Source organism: Lagenorhynchus albirostris, chromosome 16 (genome assembly GCF_949774975.1).
Source record: "Lagenorhynchus albirostris chromosome 16, mLagAlb1.1, whole genome shotgun sequence".
NCBI classification, from domain to species: domain Eukaryota; kingdom Metazoa; phylum Chordata; class Mammalia; order Artiodactyla; family Delphinidae; genus Lagenorhynchus; species Lagenorhynchus albirostris.
The window spans coordinates 82,274,472-82,295,253 of NC_083110.1; the positions used below are offsets into that span (position 1 = coordinate 82,274,472).

The window sequence follows — 20,782 nt, forward strand, 5'->3', positions numbered from 1 at the left end:
CTAGGTGATGTGCAGGAGGCAGGAGGCAAAGCCGTAGACGGGGAGAGGCAACCGGAGGGGGCCGTGGGTTCTCTTATGCCTCCAGAACGGCTGAGGCCCGGTCTCGGCTGTAGTCGTTCATTTTATTTATTTATTTTTCTTTTGCGGTACGCGGGCCTCTCACTGTTGTGGCCTCTCCCGTTGCGGAGCACAGGCTCTGGACGCGCAGGCTCAGCGGCCATGGCTCACGGGCCCAGCCACTCCGCGGCATGTGGGATCTTCCCGGACCAGGGCACGAACCCGTGTCCCCTGCATCGGCAGGCGGACTCTCAACCACTGCGCCACCAGGGAAGCCCTGTAGTCGTTCATTTTAAACGACGCTGTCATGCACATCTGGCGTTATGCTGCGGGATCAGACGGCAGTTCATGGAGGGTGACCAGGGCTGCAGACGTCTGGTGTTCCGTGGTCAGGTGGCCAACACCTCCCCACACCCCGGGCCAGAAGCAAGCAGCTGGCTTGGCAGATGGTGCAGATGGCAGGAGAGAGCACAGGTTTCGTGCAAAGCCCCAGGGCTCCCCGGAAGCCCTTTACTGCAGCTCCCAAGGGCTGGGGAGCCAGAGCCTCCCCTCCCAGACACCTTTCCTGGTGGTTCTGGGCAGAGTGCAGCTAATGAGACATGGCCACAGGGCGACCTTCCCCCAGAGGGTGGCTGACCAGCAGCTCCCGTCGGCTTCCCGGCAGTCCGCTCAGCTGAGCTGTGCCCTCCCTGGCTGTGTCTGGACCTCTGCGCTGGTGGGGAAGCTTGTCTGAGCCGGGGCAGTGGGTGGGGATGGCCGCTCCTACCTCTGCTCTTCCCATGTCCTTCAGACCTGTCTCTACTCACAGCCCTCGTCACCCCAGTTCCCTTTCTGTTCAGCTCCTCCCTTCACATTACAAGGGGATTTCTATCTCCTGAGGGACCCTGTCTGATCTGTCAGTGGCACATGCAGCTCAGAGTCCATCCCTGCAGCGCTGACGGCCACAGACGCCCAGCCCCACCGGGTGATGGTCTGAATCTCAGAGCCCATCCCTGCAGCGCTGACGGCCGCAGACGCCCAGCCCCACTGGGTGATGGCCTGAATCCGAGCCACAGCTCCGGAACCCACAGAGGTCACTGGCATAGACGGCAACCAGTTAACAATACGGGCATTAAGACCAGGGCGCACCCCAATAAAGAGAGGATCCCTCCTTGCCCACTTCCCTCCTAATATGTGTGGCAAAAAGTGTTCTTTTTTTGGGAACTGACTGATGAGAAAAAGGGTAGGCGTGGAGGAGGGGCCACTGTGAGCTGGGGACAAAGACAGCGCATCCGACAGTGACTCCATAAACCTGAACTCTATGGACAGATGCTCAATAACTTACAGAATGCAATTAATTAGCTGGAGTTCTACCAAGTATGGTTCCACCCGGAACTCGTAATTGAAAAGCAAGATTTCTATTTGAGTAGTGCTTTCACAGCCCTTACGTGCAATCGTAAATATTTGTATGAATCTTTCCAAATAGAGTATCTTTAGCTGAAACACAGTTTTTTTTTTTTTTTTTTTTTTTTACGGTACGCGGGCCTCTCACTGTTGTGGCCTCTCCCGTTGCGGAGCACAGGCTCCGGACGCGCAGGCTCAGCGGCCACGGCTCGCGGGCCCAGCCGCTCCGCGGCATGTGGGATCTTCCCGGACCAGGGCATGAACCCAAGTCCCCTGCATCGGCAGGCGGACTCTCAACAACTGCGCCACCAGGGAAGCCCTGAAACACAGTTTTGTTGCTTAAGATTGTGTTGGAAGTCTAAGCCACAAAAATACACTGGTTTAAAATATTTATTAATTCAAAAAAATTTTTAATTTTTTATACAAAGATGGTGAGAAAAATCTCATGCAAACTCTGGGCATACAAGAAAATAACTTAAATATTAATAGGATGATTTTGTACAAAATAATTCTTTTTTAAGTAGGACCTCCCACAGAAAGCACAGCCCCCTTCTCCAGGCCCGATGTCCCCGGAGGGGGCTGGGGCGATCGCCCTTTGACCTGGAGGTGGTCCACGGTCCATGTGTCCAACGGTCACAGGTGTCACTATGATGATGAACAGCCTATACACTACTACTCAGAAGACTAGACCCGGGGACCCGAGCCGGGACGTCCCAACACCACAGAACTCCTGAAGGATGGAAGGAACTCATGAAGATTTTCAGAAAAGTTTCAGATAATCAGCTCGACTCATGAAAACACCTTGAGATGGTTAGAGATGGTGTCTGTTTCTGTTGAGGTACAAACCTGCAGCAGATTTAGAATCTGTCTATATTACAAGTCATTTGCATAATTAAAGCAATGAAGGGAGCAACATATCATGGCAATTAGAAATGCATCAAACTCGGAAAGTTGTACCAAAGAGAGCTTCAATATGAAACAATAACCCTCTGAGAACGAAGCCCACGGCCCCTGGGGCTCCCGACCTGGCTGCGTGGGCGCCCGTCCGCCCAGCCCCTGCCACGCCCAGCCTGATGGCATCTGCACACACTCATCTCATTTTCCGCAGCCTGAGTCTGTTTTCCTTGTCCCGTTTCTTGAGAATAAGGATGAACTGGTTGAAAAAATGCTCCTGGTCCTTCCGTTTTTGGACAAGTCGAAACCTCTGATCCCGGCCGTACTTCTCAGCAAACTCCTTAAATGTGGTCCTGAAAGACCAAAAGCATCCTGTGACCCCTTCCTGGAGAAGAGCGGGTCCTGGGGCTCTGAGTACCTCCTGCCTGAGCTCAGGGTGGCGAGCTCCCTCTTCCAGACCCGGGAGCAGGACCCTTGGCAGGAGGACGGGCAGAAGAAACAGCGCTGGGCCTCCGACACCACCTGCCTGCTCCCTTCACGGGCTGTTATTCCCCACTTGGCCCGGCAGGGGCCTGAGCCACGTAACTCACACACTTGCCCATCTCTGCATCCAACCGGTCCGTGGGCATGAGCCTGGCCTCACCTGCCTCCTGGGCCTGGTGTCACTCCGAGCTTCTCGCTCCCCGCTCCCGTCCCCGCTCCGGCCGCACAGGTCTTCTGTCCGCTACTCTCACTGTGCTGCAACTTGCCGTGGTCTTTGCCTATGCTGTTCCCTCTGCCTGGCACACCCTTCCCTCGTTTCTTCACTCACCATGTGAAGCCCTCTCCTCATTAGATGTCAGGACCAGCCTGTCTTCCTCAGGGAAACGCGTCCTATCTACGGGTCGGAGAACTGGGTATCATCTCGATGAGCCTCAACTGCAATGTTACTTGCCTCTCCCTGCTCCAGTAGAAGTGTGTCACCTGCTTTGTTTTCTGTGGAGCATCTCGAATGTCTAAGCCCAGTGCCGGCGTCTGCTCAGCACCCAGATACTGACTGAGTCCATGACTGCCAGGCCAGGGAGTCCCCCGTAAGAAACTCAGTGGCGCCAGCCAGGCCAGGCCAGAGCGGGTGGGGCAGCTCAAAGGGCAGAAGGAGTGGACGTGGCTTTGCAGACAAATGGAACCTTTGCCAGCAGCAGCTCCCCATGGCTTCCTCTTCTCCCAGGCCGGAGCTTGAAGCCGGTGGTTGGGGCGGCTCCAGGCGGTGGGGCGGGGGCGGGAGGGGAGAGCGCAGGAGCCGGTTCCTGCAGACGCTTCCGCCTGCCTTCTGCTTGCAGAGAGCTGGGCTGGAGCTGCAGGAGGGGCCCTGGGTGAGCAGAAGCGTGCTCGCCCTGTGCCCGGGGAGGCCCCTTGCTCCTCCTATTTCTCTTTGTGGAGAAATGTATATTTCATTGCGGACATTTAATGGTTGCATTAAATTATTATAACTTAATGGTTCTTTCTTTATACGTGAATAACAAGATTATACTGACATGGCTGTTAGGAGACAAGATGAATAATTAGTAGACCCATCCTCACTGCTGTCACCAAACGATGAGTCTCACTCCTTCCTCACCAAGCACTGCTCTCCTCCCTGCACACCCCGGGATTCCGCATGCCAGACGCTTCCCGAGGAGAGAAAACTCTTCTCTCCGGTTTTCAACTTTCTCCGTTCATTCTTTCCTTCTTTCCTCCCTCCCTCCCTCCCTTCCTTCCATGATTTCACAATTGCCATGAGGTGTGACTAACACACACTTATTTGAGCTTCCATCGCTGACCTTCTTGGGGAAAGTAAGATGCTGAGAGACACAGGGGCTTGTTATTTTGGTCGTGTGTCTAGGGGGAGCCCGAGCGTCTTCAATCAGGGGCTGGGCGGAGCCCCTTCTAGAGAGGCCCTATTCTGGGCACCTCTAAACAGAAGTATCCCTGAAAAGAAAAAAGAAAACTCCGACCCTTTAGCCGGGCCCACGGGGACAGCCTGGCTTACTGCTGACCCTGGTGGACCGTCCAGTGAGCCTGGGGAAGTCCTCTGAGTCACCTGCACTGCGTCTCCCTTTCCCCTGGGGACGTGGCCACCCGCAGTTGAAGGAGGTGGCCGCTGTGGCCAGAGCACCAGTCCGCCAGCCCACGGGGAGGTCCCCGGAGGCTCCTCTCCCCTCTCCAAGACCCCGAGAGCTGGGCAGGGCTGGGATCTGGCCCTGGACTATCCCCACGGCTAGGATCAGAGCCAGGATGACTGGAGGTGGGGCTGAGGGTACTCAGGACGCCTACGCTGAGCCCGCTGGCGACCAGTGGACGCCTGCGAAATGGCGGGAAGAGAATGTAAAGAAGACCTGAAGAGGGTTTTGAAATGTCGCAGAATTAGCTACGTTTGCAATAAAAACTAGTTTTATAATTATAAAAGCAATATATGCCCAGTGTACATTTCTAACAAACGGCAGGCAATCACATCTAACTTCAAAGAAGAGTAGCTTCACTTCTACCGCTGACTTTCCTTCTCTGTGTGCGTAATCGTCTTCGCAATTGCTGAATACATTCTGAACATTTCTCCTTTGCCTTCATAACATATTCATGGGAGGGGGACTAGGTTGGCTCTTGTTAACATTTTACCAATGGATGGACACAGACAGCACCAGTGGTAATGATGGGAGCTCTCCAGGACCTGCCAGGAAGCCCCACACACCATCCTCCCAGTGGCCTGGGTGGTAGGGCGGCTACACCCCCTCAGATCAAGACACCTGAGCTGTGAAGGTCCAGTGCCTGACCCTGCAGCGGGGGCCAAGGATGGGCAGGGCTGCTGTGCACTGAGGCAGGGGCTCTGGATCCAACTCCCCCCTCCCACCCAGGGTCACCAGCTGGGGGGACAGGGCAAAGCCATGGCTAGACCCAGAGTTCTCATAGAAAATCACAATTTACAAGTCGTTAGGCCCACATTTGCTTTCCGAGGTTAGCATTTGGTGATGGGGATGATTCATGTGAATTTTTTTCCCATTCAGAAAGTATCTATCCTTTAAATAGTCGAAGAAGTTTTCTGAGGCCTATGTAACCAACACTAAATTATATTATCCAATTATTGGCCAACGAATTAACCAATTGTTGATCAAAATGTAGATGCCTACATCTGCATGGAAGGCAAACATCAATTAATGTTCATTTAAATACGATTTATGCATTATTATTAAAAATGCATGATGTCAGCCTTATTATTAAAAATCATAATGTGTAAATGTCCATTTAAAAATAATGTCCCAATTTAAAATAAAAATACATCAAAATCAACAATTTTTCGCTCTTAAAAGTTATACTTGTATAATTAAGTAGTTCTTGTGCATTAATTTTTAAATGTCAATTAAAGTTAATTTTAAAGTCGAGTTCAGCTTATGTATTCTTCTAGTTTCTAACATCGTTTTCATATTAGTTTGCTGTATTTCATGGGAATAATGCCTGAGTATCTCAGGTGAGGTTGACAGCCAAGTTCACTCAGGCCCTTTGCTGGTGTGGAACGTCTTCATTTCACACTCTGGACAGCTGCCCAGGCGTGTGGAACCCAGGGGCTGGTGGGGTTCATTTTGCTGTTTCTGTGTATCGTTTGTTTTGCATTTGTACTCCTCCATCATTAGATCAGGGGAATCAGGCCCCATCTCACGAGGGCTGACCTATTGATGAGTTATTTTGGCCTTAGAGTCAGGGCTGCTGACCTGTGGAAAACCACCACGTAAGCTGGACAGAGCTGCTGGGGTGCCTTTGGTTAGCAAGCAGGGCTGGGAGGTTTGCTCACGGCCGGCACAGGGGAGAAGGGCTTACCTCTCCAAAATCACATGTTTGATGTCTATGGAACATAGCTCACATGATTTAACCCAAACTGACTTTAAAAGACCCCTTACAAAATTTGGTAAATTCCCAGCCCCAGAAATCGCCTGGCCTTAACTCACTTTCCATACCTGGGTGAGACTTTAGATTCCTCTAGAAGTTTTTTGAATTCTTCTTTGGCCAGCAGCAATTTGCTTTTCTTTTCCTTGTATTCTTCTTTTATTCTTGTCTTGACAAACTGTTCAAATATCTTAAGACACACACAAAACAGAACTATTACAAGAATGCGTATCGGAAATGAACTCCTGCGCTTCAAACACCACACAAAACACAGCAAGAATCTGAGATAAGCCTGTCTTTTTCACAGTTGCTGGAGCTACAACCCAGAGCCTTTAATCTGGCCTCTCCATGAAAGCAAGTGTCTGGACAATTACACCTGCTCTCCCACGAGGCCAGTGCGCTTCTCCACGTCCAGACACCATCTGGGGGCCAAACGCTGAATCAGCCTGCTTGGAGATCCTGGGTATGAGTGGGCGGCCCTCTCTAGAGGTGTGGCGGGAGCAGTGGACAGTTTGGAAATCCCAGCTCCAGTGCTCCGATATTTCTTGTTTGGGAACCTCTTGAGCACCACTTACCTGCACGCACTGTCTCACCGACTTTCACATCCTGGCCAGCGGTACCATGACACGTGAGAGTCTGTTCTAGTAATCCCTGTGGCAATGTAACTGGCATTTGAGTCTCCAAAATGACTTTGAACTTGTGAAAAGAAAGTCAACCCAGCATCTCTGGTTTCCCACACTCTAGTCTTCAAGAAGACCCACTTGTGAACAAGGGTCTGGTTCCCCAGGGGCTCCTGTGGGCAAGGTGAGCCTCTCCTTGGTGTCATGGAAACACCCAATGAGGAGACCCGACCACCGGGTACTGCACTCCCTCTCCCCAGCTCGACGAGAATGGGCTTTGAAGGCCACCTCCACAGGAAAACCAGACCCTTAGCCCACAGGATATCGATATTGTCTGGTAGGCAAATCCATCCAAGACCCTGGGAAGGTTTCTCAGGGTCTTAGCCCACAGGATATCGATATTGTCTGGTAGGCAAATCCATCCAAGACCCTGGGAAGGTTTCTCTTGGGTACTGGCAGCCGACATGACAAAATGCCAGCAGGGAATCATCCTTTGCAGTAGACCACAGAGTGAGCCTCCCTTGCTTGGATTAAGACCGCTCATTGTTCTAATATCAGAAAATTGTCATTTGTAGACTAAAGCCAAAGGGAGGTGGAGACAGCTGTTTCATTCCCAAAGCTCTCCAAGCCTCGAAAACGTTGAAAGGAGAATAAACTGGAGAAAATTTAGATGTGTGTACGAACGCAGATAAGAAGATCAGCAAAGAGCCCACATCTGATCCTATGAGGCCAATGAATAGCAATTCTGTACCAACCCAATCGGTAGCCACTGCAGATACTGGAATCTGATGAAGAGCTCAGGGAATCTCCCGCCCTCCTGCCCAGGACATGGAACCAGGCGGTGGCGACTTGGCCGAAACCCCATCACTCCCCTGCAGAACGGGTGTCCCGGCTCTGCCTGATGGTTTCAGATTCCATTTCAGTCACGGCCAGCCTTTACAGGAGTATAAATACAAAATGCTACTCGCCTCCTGAAGAATCATCAGCGAAATGAAATATTCAGGAACAGGCCTTAGATGGAGAGCGTGCGTATATATTCAAGTAAGAATATGGTTGGCTTATTTCACCTTCAAGGCAAGCGGTCATGTAAACTCTCCAGTTCTTCTATAATTTAAGCTCATAAAGAAGGTAAATGCAGGGTTATTATGCAAATAAAAGCGTGTGGGTCCATCATTAGTCAGAGTTTTGCTCTATTAATTCTAAATCTGGATAGAAACCCTGGCTGGTGGTGGGGTCAGAGCTGGTGAGAAAGGCCTCCTTCTCTCTCTGCCTGGAATCATTTATCCCTCTAATCAGATTTGCTCTCTCCTCTGCCTTTGCTCTGCTGCTTTATTTATGCCGCTATAATTTAATGTAACAGTTTTTTTCCCCCTCCTCTTTAACAAATTATACCAGTTTTATTCAAAATGGGGCATGACTTTTTAAAAGAGAGACCATTGGCCATTATCTCGTCATGGCGTGTCCCAGTGAAATAAGATGGAACACTCTGTGTTACCATAGAAACAGGTCTGATGAGCGCTCCCAGGACCCCTACTCTCTACTTCGGCTCAGTCACATCTCTGCAGACCCCGTGGAAGGATGGATGCAGTGCACACACCATGAGCCTCGGCTTTTCCCACGAACACTATGTGACAGTAGGTCCCACACAGAGTCCATGTCTGGTGTTGCCGGCCCAATTCATTCATAAATAGGACTGTGTTTTCTGAATGGGGCCCAAATATTGTTTCCTTCATCAGTTCAGCTTCAGCCCCGTGCCTCTTAGAAACCACAACACTGTCGATTTGCTGGGGTGGGGTTTCCCTTACGATGCCGGCATGTAATCTGAGGCCTTTAGCTACGGGGAGCCCTGCTTCCTCCTCCTGGTGGGGCTCTGGGACCACGCTGTGGTATGAACACAGGCCTGCTGTTTCCTCTGCACGATTTCCCAGGGACGTCTGAGGGCCCCCCACCAAACGGCGGGCTCTGGCTGTGAGCTGACCTTCTAGTCTGATCTGTCTGCCCCGAGAGCACCCTGGCAGTCACAGCCCCTCTCGGTCAGCGCCTGTCTTTCTCACCAGGGCTGTGGGAGTCCAGCCGCCCTGCTCCCGTGGGTGAGTCTTGTGCCATGACCACCCCCCAGACACCCGGAGGGCAGGAGACCCTGCCCTGCCCAAGAGCCTGGTCCATTCCAGGCAAACAGCGCCCTGAGCTCCCTGACGTCTGAGAGACGGGGCTTAATAACTGAATCATCAGCTCGGCTTTTCTCGAGGGTGTGGTGGGAAGGGTCTTACTTCTTCACTTCTTCAGTTTCCTTTAAAGAGGCTGATGGCCTCTAAAACCATCCATGGACTAGAGATGGAAGAGCGTTGACCACGACAGTCAGCGACAGAGTCTGCAGCTGTGCTGACCTTTATCTGTTACGGTTTAAAGTGATCTTGCCACCAAAATAAACGGGCTTCTCTCTGGTCACAGCTGGAGAGCTGAACTTTGTGATTTGTAACAGGGCAACAAAAGGGTGAGATATTACCAATGGTTAAAATCACCGAGTTTCCTCGGCTGTGGGGAAAACAGATATAAAAAACCCAAATACAAAGCGAGGCCCCGCCCGCCTGGCCTGCGTGCAGCCCCTTGGTCTACACCTCAGGGAATTTCACGAGTTGAGGACAGAATCGAAAATAAAATTGCACTTTCCAGCCTCCTGGCCCGGGCTTTCCCAGACCCTGCTGTCTGAAATCAGACGGATGCCGCCAGGGCCGCGACATCAGAGGCGAGATGACCCTCGTGGGCTTGTGTCTCCAGTGATGGCGCCTGGTCACCCACTTTCCACATGTATCTGCTCTGCACGCAGAGGGCAGAGGGAGGGAGACGCGTGATTGGGGCGGGAACACAGATGCAGACGCAGAACCTGGATCCTTCTGGAATTTATCTCGGGGCCCTTGTTGGATGTGCTCCAGGAGCCACCAGATCCTGGCAGGGTGTGAAAGCTCAGGCGTCCCCACCGGTCAGCACAGCCCGTCCCTCTGTCTGTCTGCTTAATCCGGGAGACAGTTCTGGCTCCGTGACTTGACTTCTCAACAAGCCAGGGCGGACCCCTGTCACGTGTCCATTTAAAGTGACCTCCGGGCCAGCTATCTCTAATCCATTCTTGCTTTTCTGGGGACCCACTTTCTAGAAAAGTCCATCCTTTACTTTTGCTACTGTTGTTCCCTGGACCCTCTCCTATTTCACTTTTATTATATCAGATCTTAAGTCTTTTTAATACAGTCACCCAGGATGTGGGCAATGTTCCCCAAAGCTGAGTTTTCACCTCTGTGTTTGTCTCATGGGGTCGTGACCAGGCGGCTCGCCAAGAGCAGGCGCCAGGGTAGCCTCCCGCCGCACCCGTAGCTCTTCCCGTTCACAAGCTCACAGGCCAGCAGTGGATTCTCATGGCTTCCCCACTGACACGGCAAAGGTGACAGGCACCTGCTCGTCCGCAGAATCACTTTAACTCTGCGTCCTCGAGTCCGTCACCACCTTACCTGTTTCCGCTCCTCGGAATTTAGCAGGAGATAGCGCGGATCAAACACGATTTTATGTAATTCTTTCTCCCAGGTAGAAAACGCTGACACCTGAAGAAAGATAGTCAATAGAGCTGCTTTTAGCATCTCATGCTGAGCCTGGAGTCACACTGAAATGATCAATGGTGAGACACAGCACTAAGGAACCGGGGTTGAGGGATGTGGCATCGTTTAGAAGTGTTCAACTTGTCAAACTTCTAAGAAAATCAGTATTTAGAGCATTTGAAAATCGAATTTCTAGACTCATGACACTATTTCCTCCCTGGATATCTTCCAGAGCCATGCGTCCTGATCTAAAACCCCAACTACGCCTGTGAAGCTGGGACATTCTGAAATGCCACATTGTGAAAGGACGTATTTGTAAAACTTTTCAGGACACCGCAGGTCGTAACAGAGGACAGTGTTTTAGAAATAATCAGAGTTTGGCACAATTTCAATTGATTTTTAATCAACATTTAAACCTTCTTTAGGTAGGTCACCTTTTTAAACAAACTACCCTATTTTCTAATAGTTTTAGATTTATAGAAAATTTTCGAAACTACTAGAAGCTACCGTCTACCCCATACCCAGTTTCCTATATTGCTGACATCTTAATGTTAGTATGCTACGTGTCTACACTATTATTAACAGGAGTCCACACCTTACTCAGGTTTCTTTAGTTTTTCCCTAATTTTTTTTTCTGTCCCAGGATTCCACGCAGGACACCACATCACTCATGTCTCCTCGGGCTCCTCTGGGCTGTACAGTTTCTCACTCTCCTTGGTTTCGATGACCTTGATCGTTCTGAGGAGTACTGGTCAGGTATTTTGTGACATGTACCTCTGCTGGGATTTGTCTCAGTTTTTCTCTTGGTTCGACCAGGGCTGTGGGTTTGGGGAGGAAGACCCCAGAAAACGTGCCCTTCTTGTCACATCCTATCAGGTCCATACTGTCAATGTAACTTATCGGAGCTGACGTTGACCTTGACTGACCAGCTGAGGTCTTTCCTCTATGAATTTATTCTTTTTCCCCTATCTCATGCTGTCCTCCTTGGAGGGAAGTCACAATGTATAGCCCACACTTAAGGGGTCCGGCTCCACCTCCTGAGATGGGAATATCTGTATAAGCTCCTTGGCATTCTTCTGGATGGGATATTTGTCCATTCTCTCCCATTTACTTATTTTTTCAATCATTTGTTTATATCAATATGACTCATGGATATTTATTTCATACTTTGGGTTATAATCTAACATGATTATCGATCTGCTCCTGGTTTGGCTGTTGTGGTTGGCTCCTGTGTCCCTGGGACGTACCCCATCATTTTTGTTTTCTGGGCCCTTCAAGATGCTCCAGGGTCATCTCATATCGCTCCTACCTTGGCCCTAGAATCAGCATTCTCCAAGAAGCCCTGGTCCCTCTTATTGGAGACCTGGGTGCCGGGTGAGCTCACTGCTGCTGGGATGTTGTTGATCCAGACTCCCTCAGCTGATGGAGCAGTGAAACATTTAAGTCATTCAAAAATAATTTATTCATTTAAAAGCATTAACCAACTATTGACTGTGCCTTAGGCCCCATGCTGGGTGCTGAGGGTTCAGAGAAAATAAATCAAGGCCACTGACATAAGGAGGCCCACGGTCCAGGGTGAGGCAGAAAAGCTATAACTCAGGATCTCCTGGGGGGCATTAGCGTCCTTCCAGAGACATGCCCAGGAGCCAAGGGGACACAGAGAAGGGCCTGGGGAGAAGTTGTCTCGCATAATGACTGTGCTGGAACTGCGCCCATGAAGGGCCTGGGAGGTGTTCAGGAGGAAGTGTCTGTGGAGCGAAGGCCAGGCTCCAGGAACTGTGGGGAATGTGGGGATTACAAGGGTGGAACATGGTTGGGATGAAGGAGGCTGTGAGGGGCTGGGAAGAGGCAGAAGAGACGGGCAGAGCAGATGTGCAGGACACTCCCAGACCTACTTAGGAACTAGGGCCTTGTCTGGAGAGCAACGGGGGAAGAAGAGCCAGAAGTGATGTGTATCTAGGAGCCGGGGCAGGGGAGGGACTCCCAGGACGTGGGGAGGTGAAGCCAATGGGCAGTTTACAAAACCAAGATCCCTTCACGTTCTTACTTTGAGCAGGTTAGAATATTTCTGGTAGAGATATTATTTCAATAGGAATTGTGCTTTGCTTTGTACATCGTAACATAATGATTTTTCAAACTTGACAACTCCTATCTTCAGTAATAAAAAGGAAAGCCCTTTTTAATACTCATGAGCTCTTCTATCAGGCAGGGTGACCCAAACTCCACCCAGGGACTTTTTTCAGTTGACTAAAAACATGGTGAAATTTTGACACGTTACAGGGATTGGGGGTAGGGGCTCTGGAAAAGCATCAGGGCAGAATGATTTCTCTGTTTTTCGAGAGCTGACACTTGACCACGTGAGCATTAGGGTGGATTTGGAGAGAAGGAATGGCCAACTTCAATACAGCCCAATCAGATGGGCATCTATCCACCATGTAGACCTGTAAACCCCTCCAAGGTCCTAGTTTTGTAAGGAAGGCCAACAATTACTAAGAATGGGTGTCACATAACCGATTCCACCAGTCTGTTGAGAAGTTTTGGAGTTCTAGATGTATAATAAACTATATTTTTAAAAAATAATATATTGTCCTTGCCTCCAGAGGAATTTGCAATCTGTATACAAGGCAAGATGAGCCGTCTCCCCAGTGACTGTAATTTGTGATAAAACAGACGTCGTCACATAACCTGACAGCCACACTAACAGATGCTCTTGAAGTTCAGGGGAGGGTGGCAGTTCTGGACAGAGGGGCAGCTGGGCTTGGGACCTGTGACAGAGGCTGGAGCAGAAGGGAAGTCTGGACAGTCGAGTGTGAAACGGGGCCCGTCACTGCCTGCGGGTGGACACAGCCTTGTCTGTGAGACAGACTCTTCCCAAAGAAGGACCCTGATGACTGTCATTCCCTCGACGGTGAGACTCACTCTTGATGGAAGCCCAGCCTCCCTGGACCTGTGTCCCCACGGTCACGTTGTCTGGCAGGTTCATTCCATGGGGCAGGGGCTGAGGCCTCCCCTTTCTTGCTGGAGGCCTGTGGGGAGCCTTTCTCCACTCCCAGGGGTCCCCAAGTTCTCCACGGTGGGCCCTCCACAATAGGTTGGCTTCCTTAAAGCCAGTGGGAGAATCTCTATATATGAGACCCAATCTTACATAACATGGTGTCACACCGACATGGGGGTGGCCCCCCATCCTATTTGGAGTCCTGCCCACTCTCAAGAGAGGGGGTTATTCAAGATGTGTGCCCCGGGGTGGGAGTCTTGGGGCCACCCTAGAACTCTGCCCACACAGCAGGTCCCCAAGACAAATGCATGTTCTTGCCTCTAACTTGGCCTTCGTTTCTCAACAGTGATCTCCATCCCTCGTCTGCCCAACAGTCCTTTGAATCTTTGACATTTTACATGTGATTTGGTCCAGGATCGTGGAATTCTTCAGCCAGTTTTAGACCCTTTCCTGCAGAAGTCCCGTCCTTCCCTGCAGCCTGACCGTGTTGTGTAGTGCTTCCGTCTCCCTTCCTGGGCCGTGTTCTGTGATGTATACATCGTCTCCTGACACTTGGCAACCTATTCCATCTCAGGGTGCTGACACCAGGTGACCCTGTGCTGTGGGCGAAGGTCAGCAGTAACTGTCTTGGTGAGAGTGTGTTTGGACACTGTCCCGGCCCACGCCGCTGGCCTCTGGTTAACACTCATGCACAGCTTTATTTAACTCCCCTCTGGAACATCACCCCCATGGGCTGGGAATCGGGACACATGGGCAGCGCGTCCCTTGAGCTGTACTGGAGGCCAGCCTCATGCAGTCTTGTGCTTCTCCTGCCGGCAGACTCCCCTCTGAGTCATCCTCGGTTGTCTGAATTGTGTTCCCTGCCATTTCTACAACAGAAGACACCAGCGCTGGTGGTCTGAAACACAGGCACAGAGAAGGAGCCGCAGAGTGGACCGGCCAGGGCGCAGTTCCCAAACCTGGACAGATGCCACCATAAAGTGGAAACTGTCAGCAGGCGTCCGCCCCCGGCATTGGCCCGAGGCTGCCGCCTGGCTGGCTGACACGTGGGCATCCCGTGTGGCACTGTCTGCACCTACAGGTGTCACTGCTGGAGGGATGACAGTTCCAGCGAGGCTGGAGATCAAAGGGGAGACACGGGTACCCTCTCTGCGGCCACACACAGCAGGTCCTTCCTGTCACAGCTGTTGTCAAGGTTCTCCCAGGAAAATAACCTTGTTTAAAACCCCAAAGAATCATGCCAGCACAAGTAGCAGAATGACAGCGTCGCCCTTGTCGCCTCGGGGGCCGTCTCCTGCCTGGATGACCACAGTGGCCTCCCGACGGCTCCCCCCCAGCATCATTTTCCCTTGACCCGCAGCCCCCATCTTTCCAAGAGCCCTCAGAGGCCTCTCGGGTCTGGCCCCAGCTGTCCACCCAGCGTCCTGTCCAGCTGAGCGGCCCTGAGCGACCCCCACCAGCGAGGGTCCCACGCCGGGTGGCTGACCCCTCCACCCCCTCCACCTGCGGGGCACGGCAGGGTGACGCCCCCTCGGAAGCCACCATGAGATGACCCTTCCCCGGATGACACCGCCTCCAACCTCAGCCCCACCTTCACGGAAACCTCTCCGAAGGCCAAGGAGCGGGTCCTGCATTGCTCCTGGGGAAAGGGACTCCGTTAAGTAACGTGGTCTGAGAGCGTTGGGTTAAGGCTAAAAAGCGAGATAACGCAAGTCCCGTGGGTGCCACGGGGCCATGGCCGTCCCCTCGGGGTCCTGCCCCCAGGCTGGGCACCCAAAGGAGGCAGGCATGCTTCGTCTCCGAAACCAAAGGCAGTTTTGAGTGCTTGTCAACCCTTGGGTCACAGAAAAGGCCAGGAGCCGAAGGAAGAGAGGAAGGCACCCGTCTGCCTGTCTGTCTGCCTGCACGTGCTGGTTGGACCCTTGGCTGGCATCCTCTCTCCCCTTCCTATTACCTCTGGTCTCTCCTGGTCTCAGGGAAACGGACCAAGGCCTCAGCCGGGAGGTATGAAGGCCTCTCTCACCTGGGAAGGGGAGAAGCAGGTGCGGCAGTTCTGAGGGGGCACGAGGCCACTGGGTGGGACCTGACATGCTGAGCCATGCAGGAGGCCCAGTGGCCCCTGAAGACGGTCCCTGAATCTCCCTCCAGCCTGAGCCCACTGCCCTCTGCTTCCAGGGGCCGGAGACCGTGGCCACAGCCCCTCCGTGCATTTGCCCAAGTTCGCCCTCCTGGCTTCTCTACCTCCAGCCCCCACCTGTGCCCCAACACCACCTCCCTCCGTCGGTGCTCACCTCACCCCTCCCGAGCCCAGACCCCCTCCCTGCCCACTAGCTCTCCCTGCGGGGCCACCCTCCTGAGCGCCCAGACCCTGCCGCCCTGACACTGCGGGTCACGTGTGAGGATGTGCGCAGCATCCTCTGATCCTCTGTTCTGTCCTCCACGCCGCCCGTAGGCTCCGCTGATGACAGATGGCGTGTTGCTTGTAATTAGCACTCACGCCATTACCCTCTTTATCCAATTTCCTGGAAGGCACAGCTGTGTCTTCTATTTCTGGTTCTGGAGCTCCTGACAATTAAAGGTGGCCTGAGGTGGACACAGCACAGGATGAAGTGAGAAGACTGTGCTCCTGGCTCATCCTGGACAGGAGGCGGTGTCATCTCCACAGTCATCTAGAAGCAGCCGCAAGAAGGGAGCCTGGGTGACGGCGGCGCATTGGGGAGGTGATGCCAGGCGTGCAGGACACTGACACGTGGAGGGAGAAGAACCAAGGATGGTGCATAAATGGGCAGGTGGCCCCTGGGGGGCTGCAGGGCGCCGTGTCCCCAGGGAACCATGGAGACTCATGTAGAACACGCTGGAATCTGCCTGCAATTCATCCCACCGAAGGCAGGGGCGTGGGGGTTTACCTCCCACTCCCACCCTCCCTGGTGGAGCGCTGCATGTGGAAGGTTCCCCTGAGCCCAGGTGAGCCAGGTGACCCACAGGTGATCCAGAAGTGAGAAAGGGGCTGCGTACTTCCCCCAGACTCTGGGATGTGTCGATCCCCACCCTCAACTCCTAGTACTCATGGTATTTTGCCGATTTTGGCACTTTTTTTGGTATTTTGATTTGATAAATAAAATTTTGTACTGCTATTCCACCGTATCTCAGCTAATTTTGCTTACTTTTCTTTCACGTTAGGGACAGTTATAACCCCTTTCCAGGCATTAGAGTGGGTGGTCCACAACTCCCCCAAGGTCATCTTCATGATTAGACCGCCATCTACTCACTAATAGAGAGGTGACCACAGTAATATCTGCAGAGCTGAATCGCCAAAGGCCATGAGAGTTAATTCAGGAAAGAAGAACCACAGCATAGAAACCAAGAGAAAACCCAAATCAAAGGTAAAGAAGAATGAGATTCAAAAAATAACAAACAGTAAATATTTATACTTCTTACTATTCAGTGCTGGTGGAGCACGCTGGTCAAACACCGCTGGGAGAATACATTGTAAGAAAACGACTTTTTCCAAAACAATTTGGTAATATAGGTCAAATGTTGACAGCGTGTAGGAAACAATCCTACACACAAAAAAACCAACATCAAGGCATCGATATGGTCACCAGAATATTATTTAAACTAGCAAAACTGGGCAATAAACTAAATAAATGAAAAAAGGGATTTTTGAACTGACAATGAATTGACTACTATACCCTCATCAAAAATGTTTCCAAAGGTTTATAGTAATAGTTTAAAAATGGGTAAAAGGAGAAAACAGTATACAAATGTATAAGTCAGGTTGAACCTTATGAAATTGACTATATTAAAAAACTTTGGTTCAGCCATGTTCAACTACGGTTCAACCTTGGTTATACTGTATAATACAAATGTTTATTTTTGCTATTTCTTTGGTTTTTTTTCTCTTTTGCGGTACGCGGGCCTCTCACTGCTGTGGCCTCTCCCGTTGCGGAGCACAGGCTCTGGACGCGCAGGCTCAGCAGCCATGGCTCACGGGCCCAGCCGCTCCGCAGCATGTGGGATCCTCCCGGACTGGGGCACGAAACCGTGCCCCCCGCATCGGCAGGCGGACTCTCAACCACTGCGCCACCAGGGAAGCCCTATTTTTGCTATTCCTTTAAAATCTGTTTTTGGAAAGAAAGACTGGAAGGAATGTACCCATTGATGATAATAACTGGGGTAGGGCTGTTTATTCTTGCTATTCCTTTAAAATCTGCTTTTAGAAAGAAAGACTGGAAGGAATGTACCCATTGATGATAATAACTGGGGTGGGGCTGTTTATTCTTGCTATTCCTTTAAAATCTGTTTTTGGAAAGAAAGACTGGAAGGAATGTACCCATTGATGATAATAACTGGGGCGGGGCTTCAGGTGATGGTTTTCGTATTTCTATTCTTTGGGTGTTGCCACTCTCCTATGATGAGCATGTGTTCTTCTGAGAGCACGATTCTGTCTTATTAGCTGTATGTGCCTGGTGAGGCTCTGAAGAGCTGCCATCGGAACACGAAGCGCATACACTTCCCAAGGAGCAAAGATTCACCTCGTGGAAGACACCCTGCGGGTGTCCACAACTCCAGAGCTACAGCTCAGGCACCTCACCTCCAGAGCCGTCTCGCCTGTGATGTGTACCTGCACTGCGGGTGACCGAAACCCTCCCTCACATGTCTCGGCCCAAGTGCTGCTACAGCTCCAGGCAACACCACTTCTGCATCTGAGTGAAGGAGCGCCGGCCATCCCCCACCAGGGAGGGGGTCTTCCTGCCACATGGGAGAAGATGCAGCTTCCCTGACGGTGGGAGGACACCTGGTAAAGAACCTCTCCTTCATTTGGACCAACTTTGCACCAGAAACCTCATGGTGGATGCCTCTCAGCGCAGAGAGAGACCACCGTGGCTGGGCTGGCGAGGGCCTGCGGCCTGTGGGTTCCATGTTTCAACACAGACTTGGACGCAAGTCCAGGGGTCTCAGCTGCAGAGCTGGCCGCTGTGCCAGTCAGTCTCCCCAAGGCTGCCCGCTGGCTGGGGGTCACCCGCAGACGGACCCTGGCGGGCCTAAATCAAAGTCCAGGGTTATGGAAGAGTCTTTCTTTCTCGGCGCCTGGGAAAGCCACTTCCAAGGGATACTTTGCAGAAGGAAGACACCTTCAATAAAATGTCTCTAATGCATTTATCTAAATAGACAGGGTTAAATTAATCCTCTGCTACTCAACGAATCCTGCCTCTTTCTAGACCAAAGTTTAAAGAAAGCCCTACTGTGGTTTATACTAGTGAAACAATATAAAAACGAAACCTTCCACTTACATATTTCAAAACCACAAAACCGAAGGCCCCTTCCCCAAGCCATAATCCCCATGGAATGCCCCAAACCATGCCCTTTTTAAACTACTAGAAATCCACACACCTAGTGCCATCATTCTACAAGCACATGAGTTTCTGAGCTGAAGCGCTGAACAAATGCAATTAAAAAATCCTATTCATCACCCAACCTACGAAAAAAGGGACCTTTCTCGGCCTCATTTTTAAGCAACTGGGAATCTGATGGGCTTAGCTGTCAAGTCCTCTTGAGCGTGAGTAACTCATGAAATCTGCCGGCACACTTCATAAAGTCCAGAAGTCATAAATGGGGCTTTCCTGGTGGCGCAGTGGTTGAGAGTCTGCCTGCCGATGCAGGGGACACGGGTTCGTGCCCCGGTGCGGAAAGATCCCACATGCCGCGGAGCGGCTGGGCCCGTGAGCCATGGCCGCTGAGCCTGCGCGTCCGGAGCCTGTGCTCCGCGACGGGAGAGGCCACAACAGTGAGAGGCCCACGTACCGCAAAAAAAAAAACAAAAACAAAAACAACAAAAGTCGTAAATGCTGGCTTTGCTTTACGACATCAGTGTGCATTCGGGTTGGCCTTTTCTCTTCGTGAACAGCATATGGGCTTCTTCTGAAACCCTGGTGAGATAGGGGTCTAGGCTCACCCCAGTCTCTCTCCAGAGAAGACCCAGAGCACTGCAGCTGGTGCCTCCCGTTCCCAGGTGTCTTTGCTGAGGATCACGCATGAGTACCTATGGAATGGGTGGGCGAATGGAAGCAGCCACCTCAACGAGACAAGAACACACTGAAAATCTCCTTAGTGAAACTGCTCAGCTGAGGCCACTGGGACACAGTCAGAGACGCACACCCTTGGGAAGGAGAGGGAGGCGTCTCCGGCGGCCCTAATCTCCCACGTGGCTTAGTCTGATGTTGTGCCGGGAAGATGGGCCTGGTTGGTTCCAAAACAAAGGGGTGGAAAACTTAGACATTGATGAGGGGGACGCTGCATGTATTTCTCAAATGCTCACAAGGCCATCACGTCTCACGGAGGACGGGCCATGCCTCCCAGTTAATTGCACTGGGACAGACTGGCTGGGTCCATTCAGATACTCGGAATTATGAATATTTCTGCGCTGTCCTTGCAATCAGAAGAGGTGTGGCAGCAAAACTCGGGAGTGTCCCTCCCAATGGGTTTGCAGAAGAGAATCGTATTCTCAGTGGCTCTGAGGGCAGAGGAATCTGCTTCATCACATTCACACGAGTGATGCCATAAGCCCTGTCGTGCAGATGCTTTGGGGCCACACGAGTGGGGGAGAAGGAAACAGAAATGGCAGCTGCTCCAGGAGATAAACCCCCTTATCCAGGCTCACGGGCCCACTCCGGGATCAGTGCTGGGCCAGCCCGGGGCACGTGCAGCAAGACCAGAGCTCGGACACGAAGGGAGTCCTGGGAAATCATTGAGCGCCTCCTGGGAGCCAGGCCCTGGGAACCCAACGGCGCATTGGAGAGTCCCCCGTCTCCAGGAGCTGCGAGCCAGCACGGTGACCTGGCGACGTGGGAGGCACACAGAGCAGCCGTGTGGCATCGTGTGTCAGCTGGGCAGCCAGGGGGCGAGGGAGGGAGGGCCTCCCAGGGAAGGGACCCCGTGCCAAGAGTGGAAGGTGGGTGAGGGGGGCTGTGAGACAGCTGAGGGCGGCCACCAGGGATGGTGACCGGTGGTGACACTGGGTACAAGCCTCCAGGACCAGGAGGACACTGACAGCCACAGAATAAGCAACCCCGTCGAGGGGCAGTGACGACATCTAAATGGAGTCAAAGCCCTGTTGGCAGAATCCTCCCGGGGTGGCTGGAGAAGGGAACGCGGGCACTGGACCCATTTCTCCGCTGTAGGAACAGAGGGGCTGGATGGCCAGAGCTCGGAGCCCCGTCCTGTGTTCCTGGCCTCCTCTCCTTAGCCAGGTAGTGACACTGGCTTTGTCTGCACGTCTCTGTTGTTGAAGTGGGAAGGCTGAGAATGGGGCGAGGGCCGAGCAATGGGCGAAGGGAGAGGTTGGCCGGAGCCCTGTT

General features: G+C 52.0%; 1 protein-coding gene across 1 annotated transcript in view; it reads right to left on the reverse strand.

Annotated features, from left to right (window-relative positions):
• Positions 1–2,530: 2,530 nt before the first annotated feature.
• The window catches only part of TCERG1L (transcription elongation regulator 1 like), a 190,573-nt gene continuing 172,321 nt past the window's right edge, over positions 2,531–20,782 (reverse strand). The window contains exons 10-12 of the mRNA XM_060126594.1: positions 10,346–10,435; positions 6,297–6,415; positions 2,531–2,687 (exon numbers count right to left, since the gene is read on the reverse strand). Coding sequence (XP_059982577.1) covers positions 2,531–2,687; positions 6,297–6,415; positions 10,346–10,435 — 366 coding nt within the window. The remainder of the gene's footprint in view (positions 2,688–6,296; positions 6,416–10,345; positions 10,436–20,782) is intronic.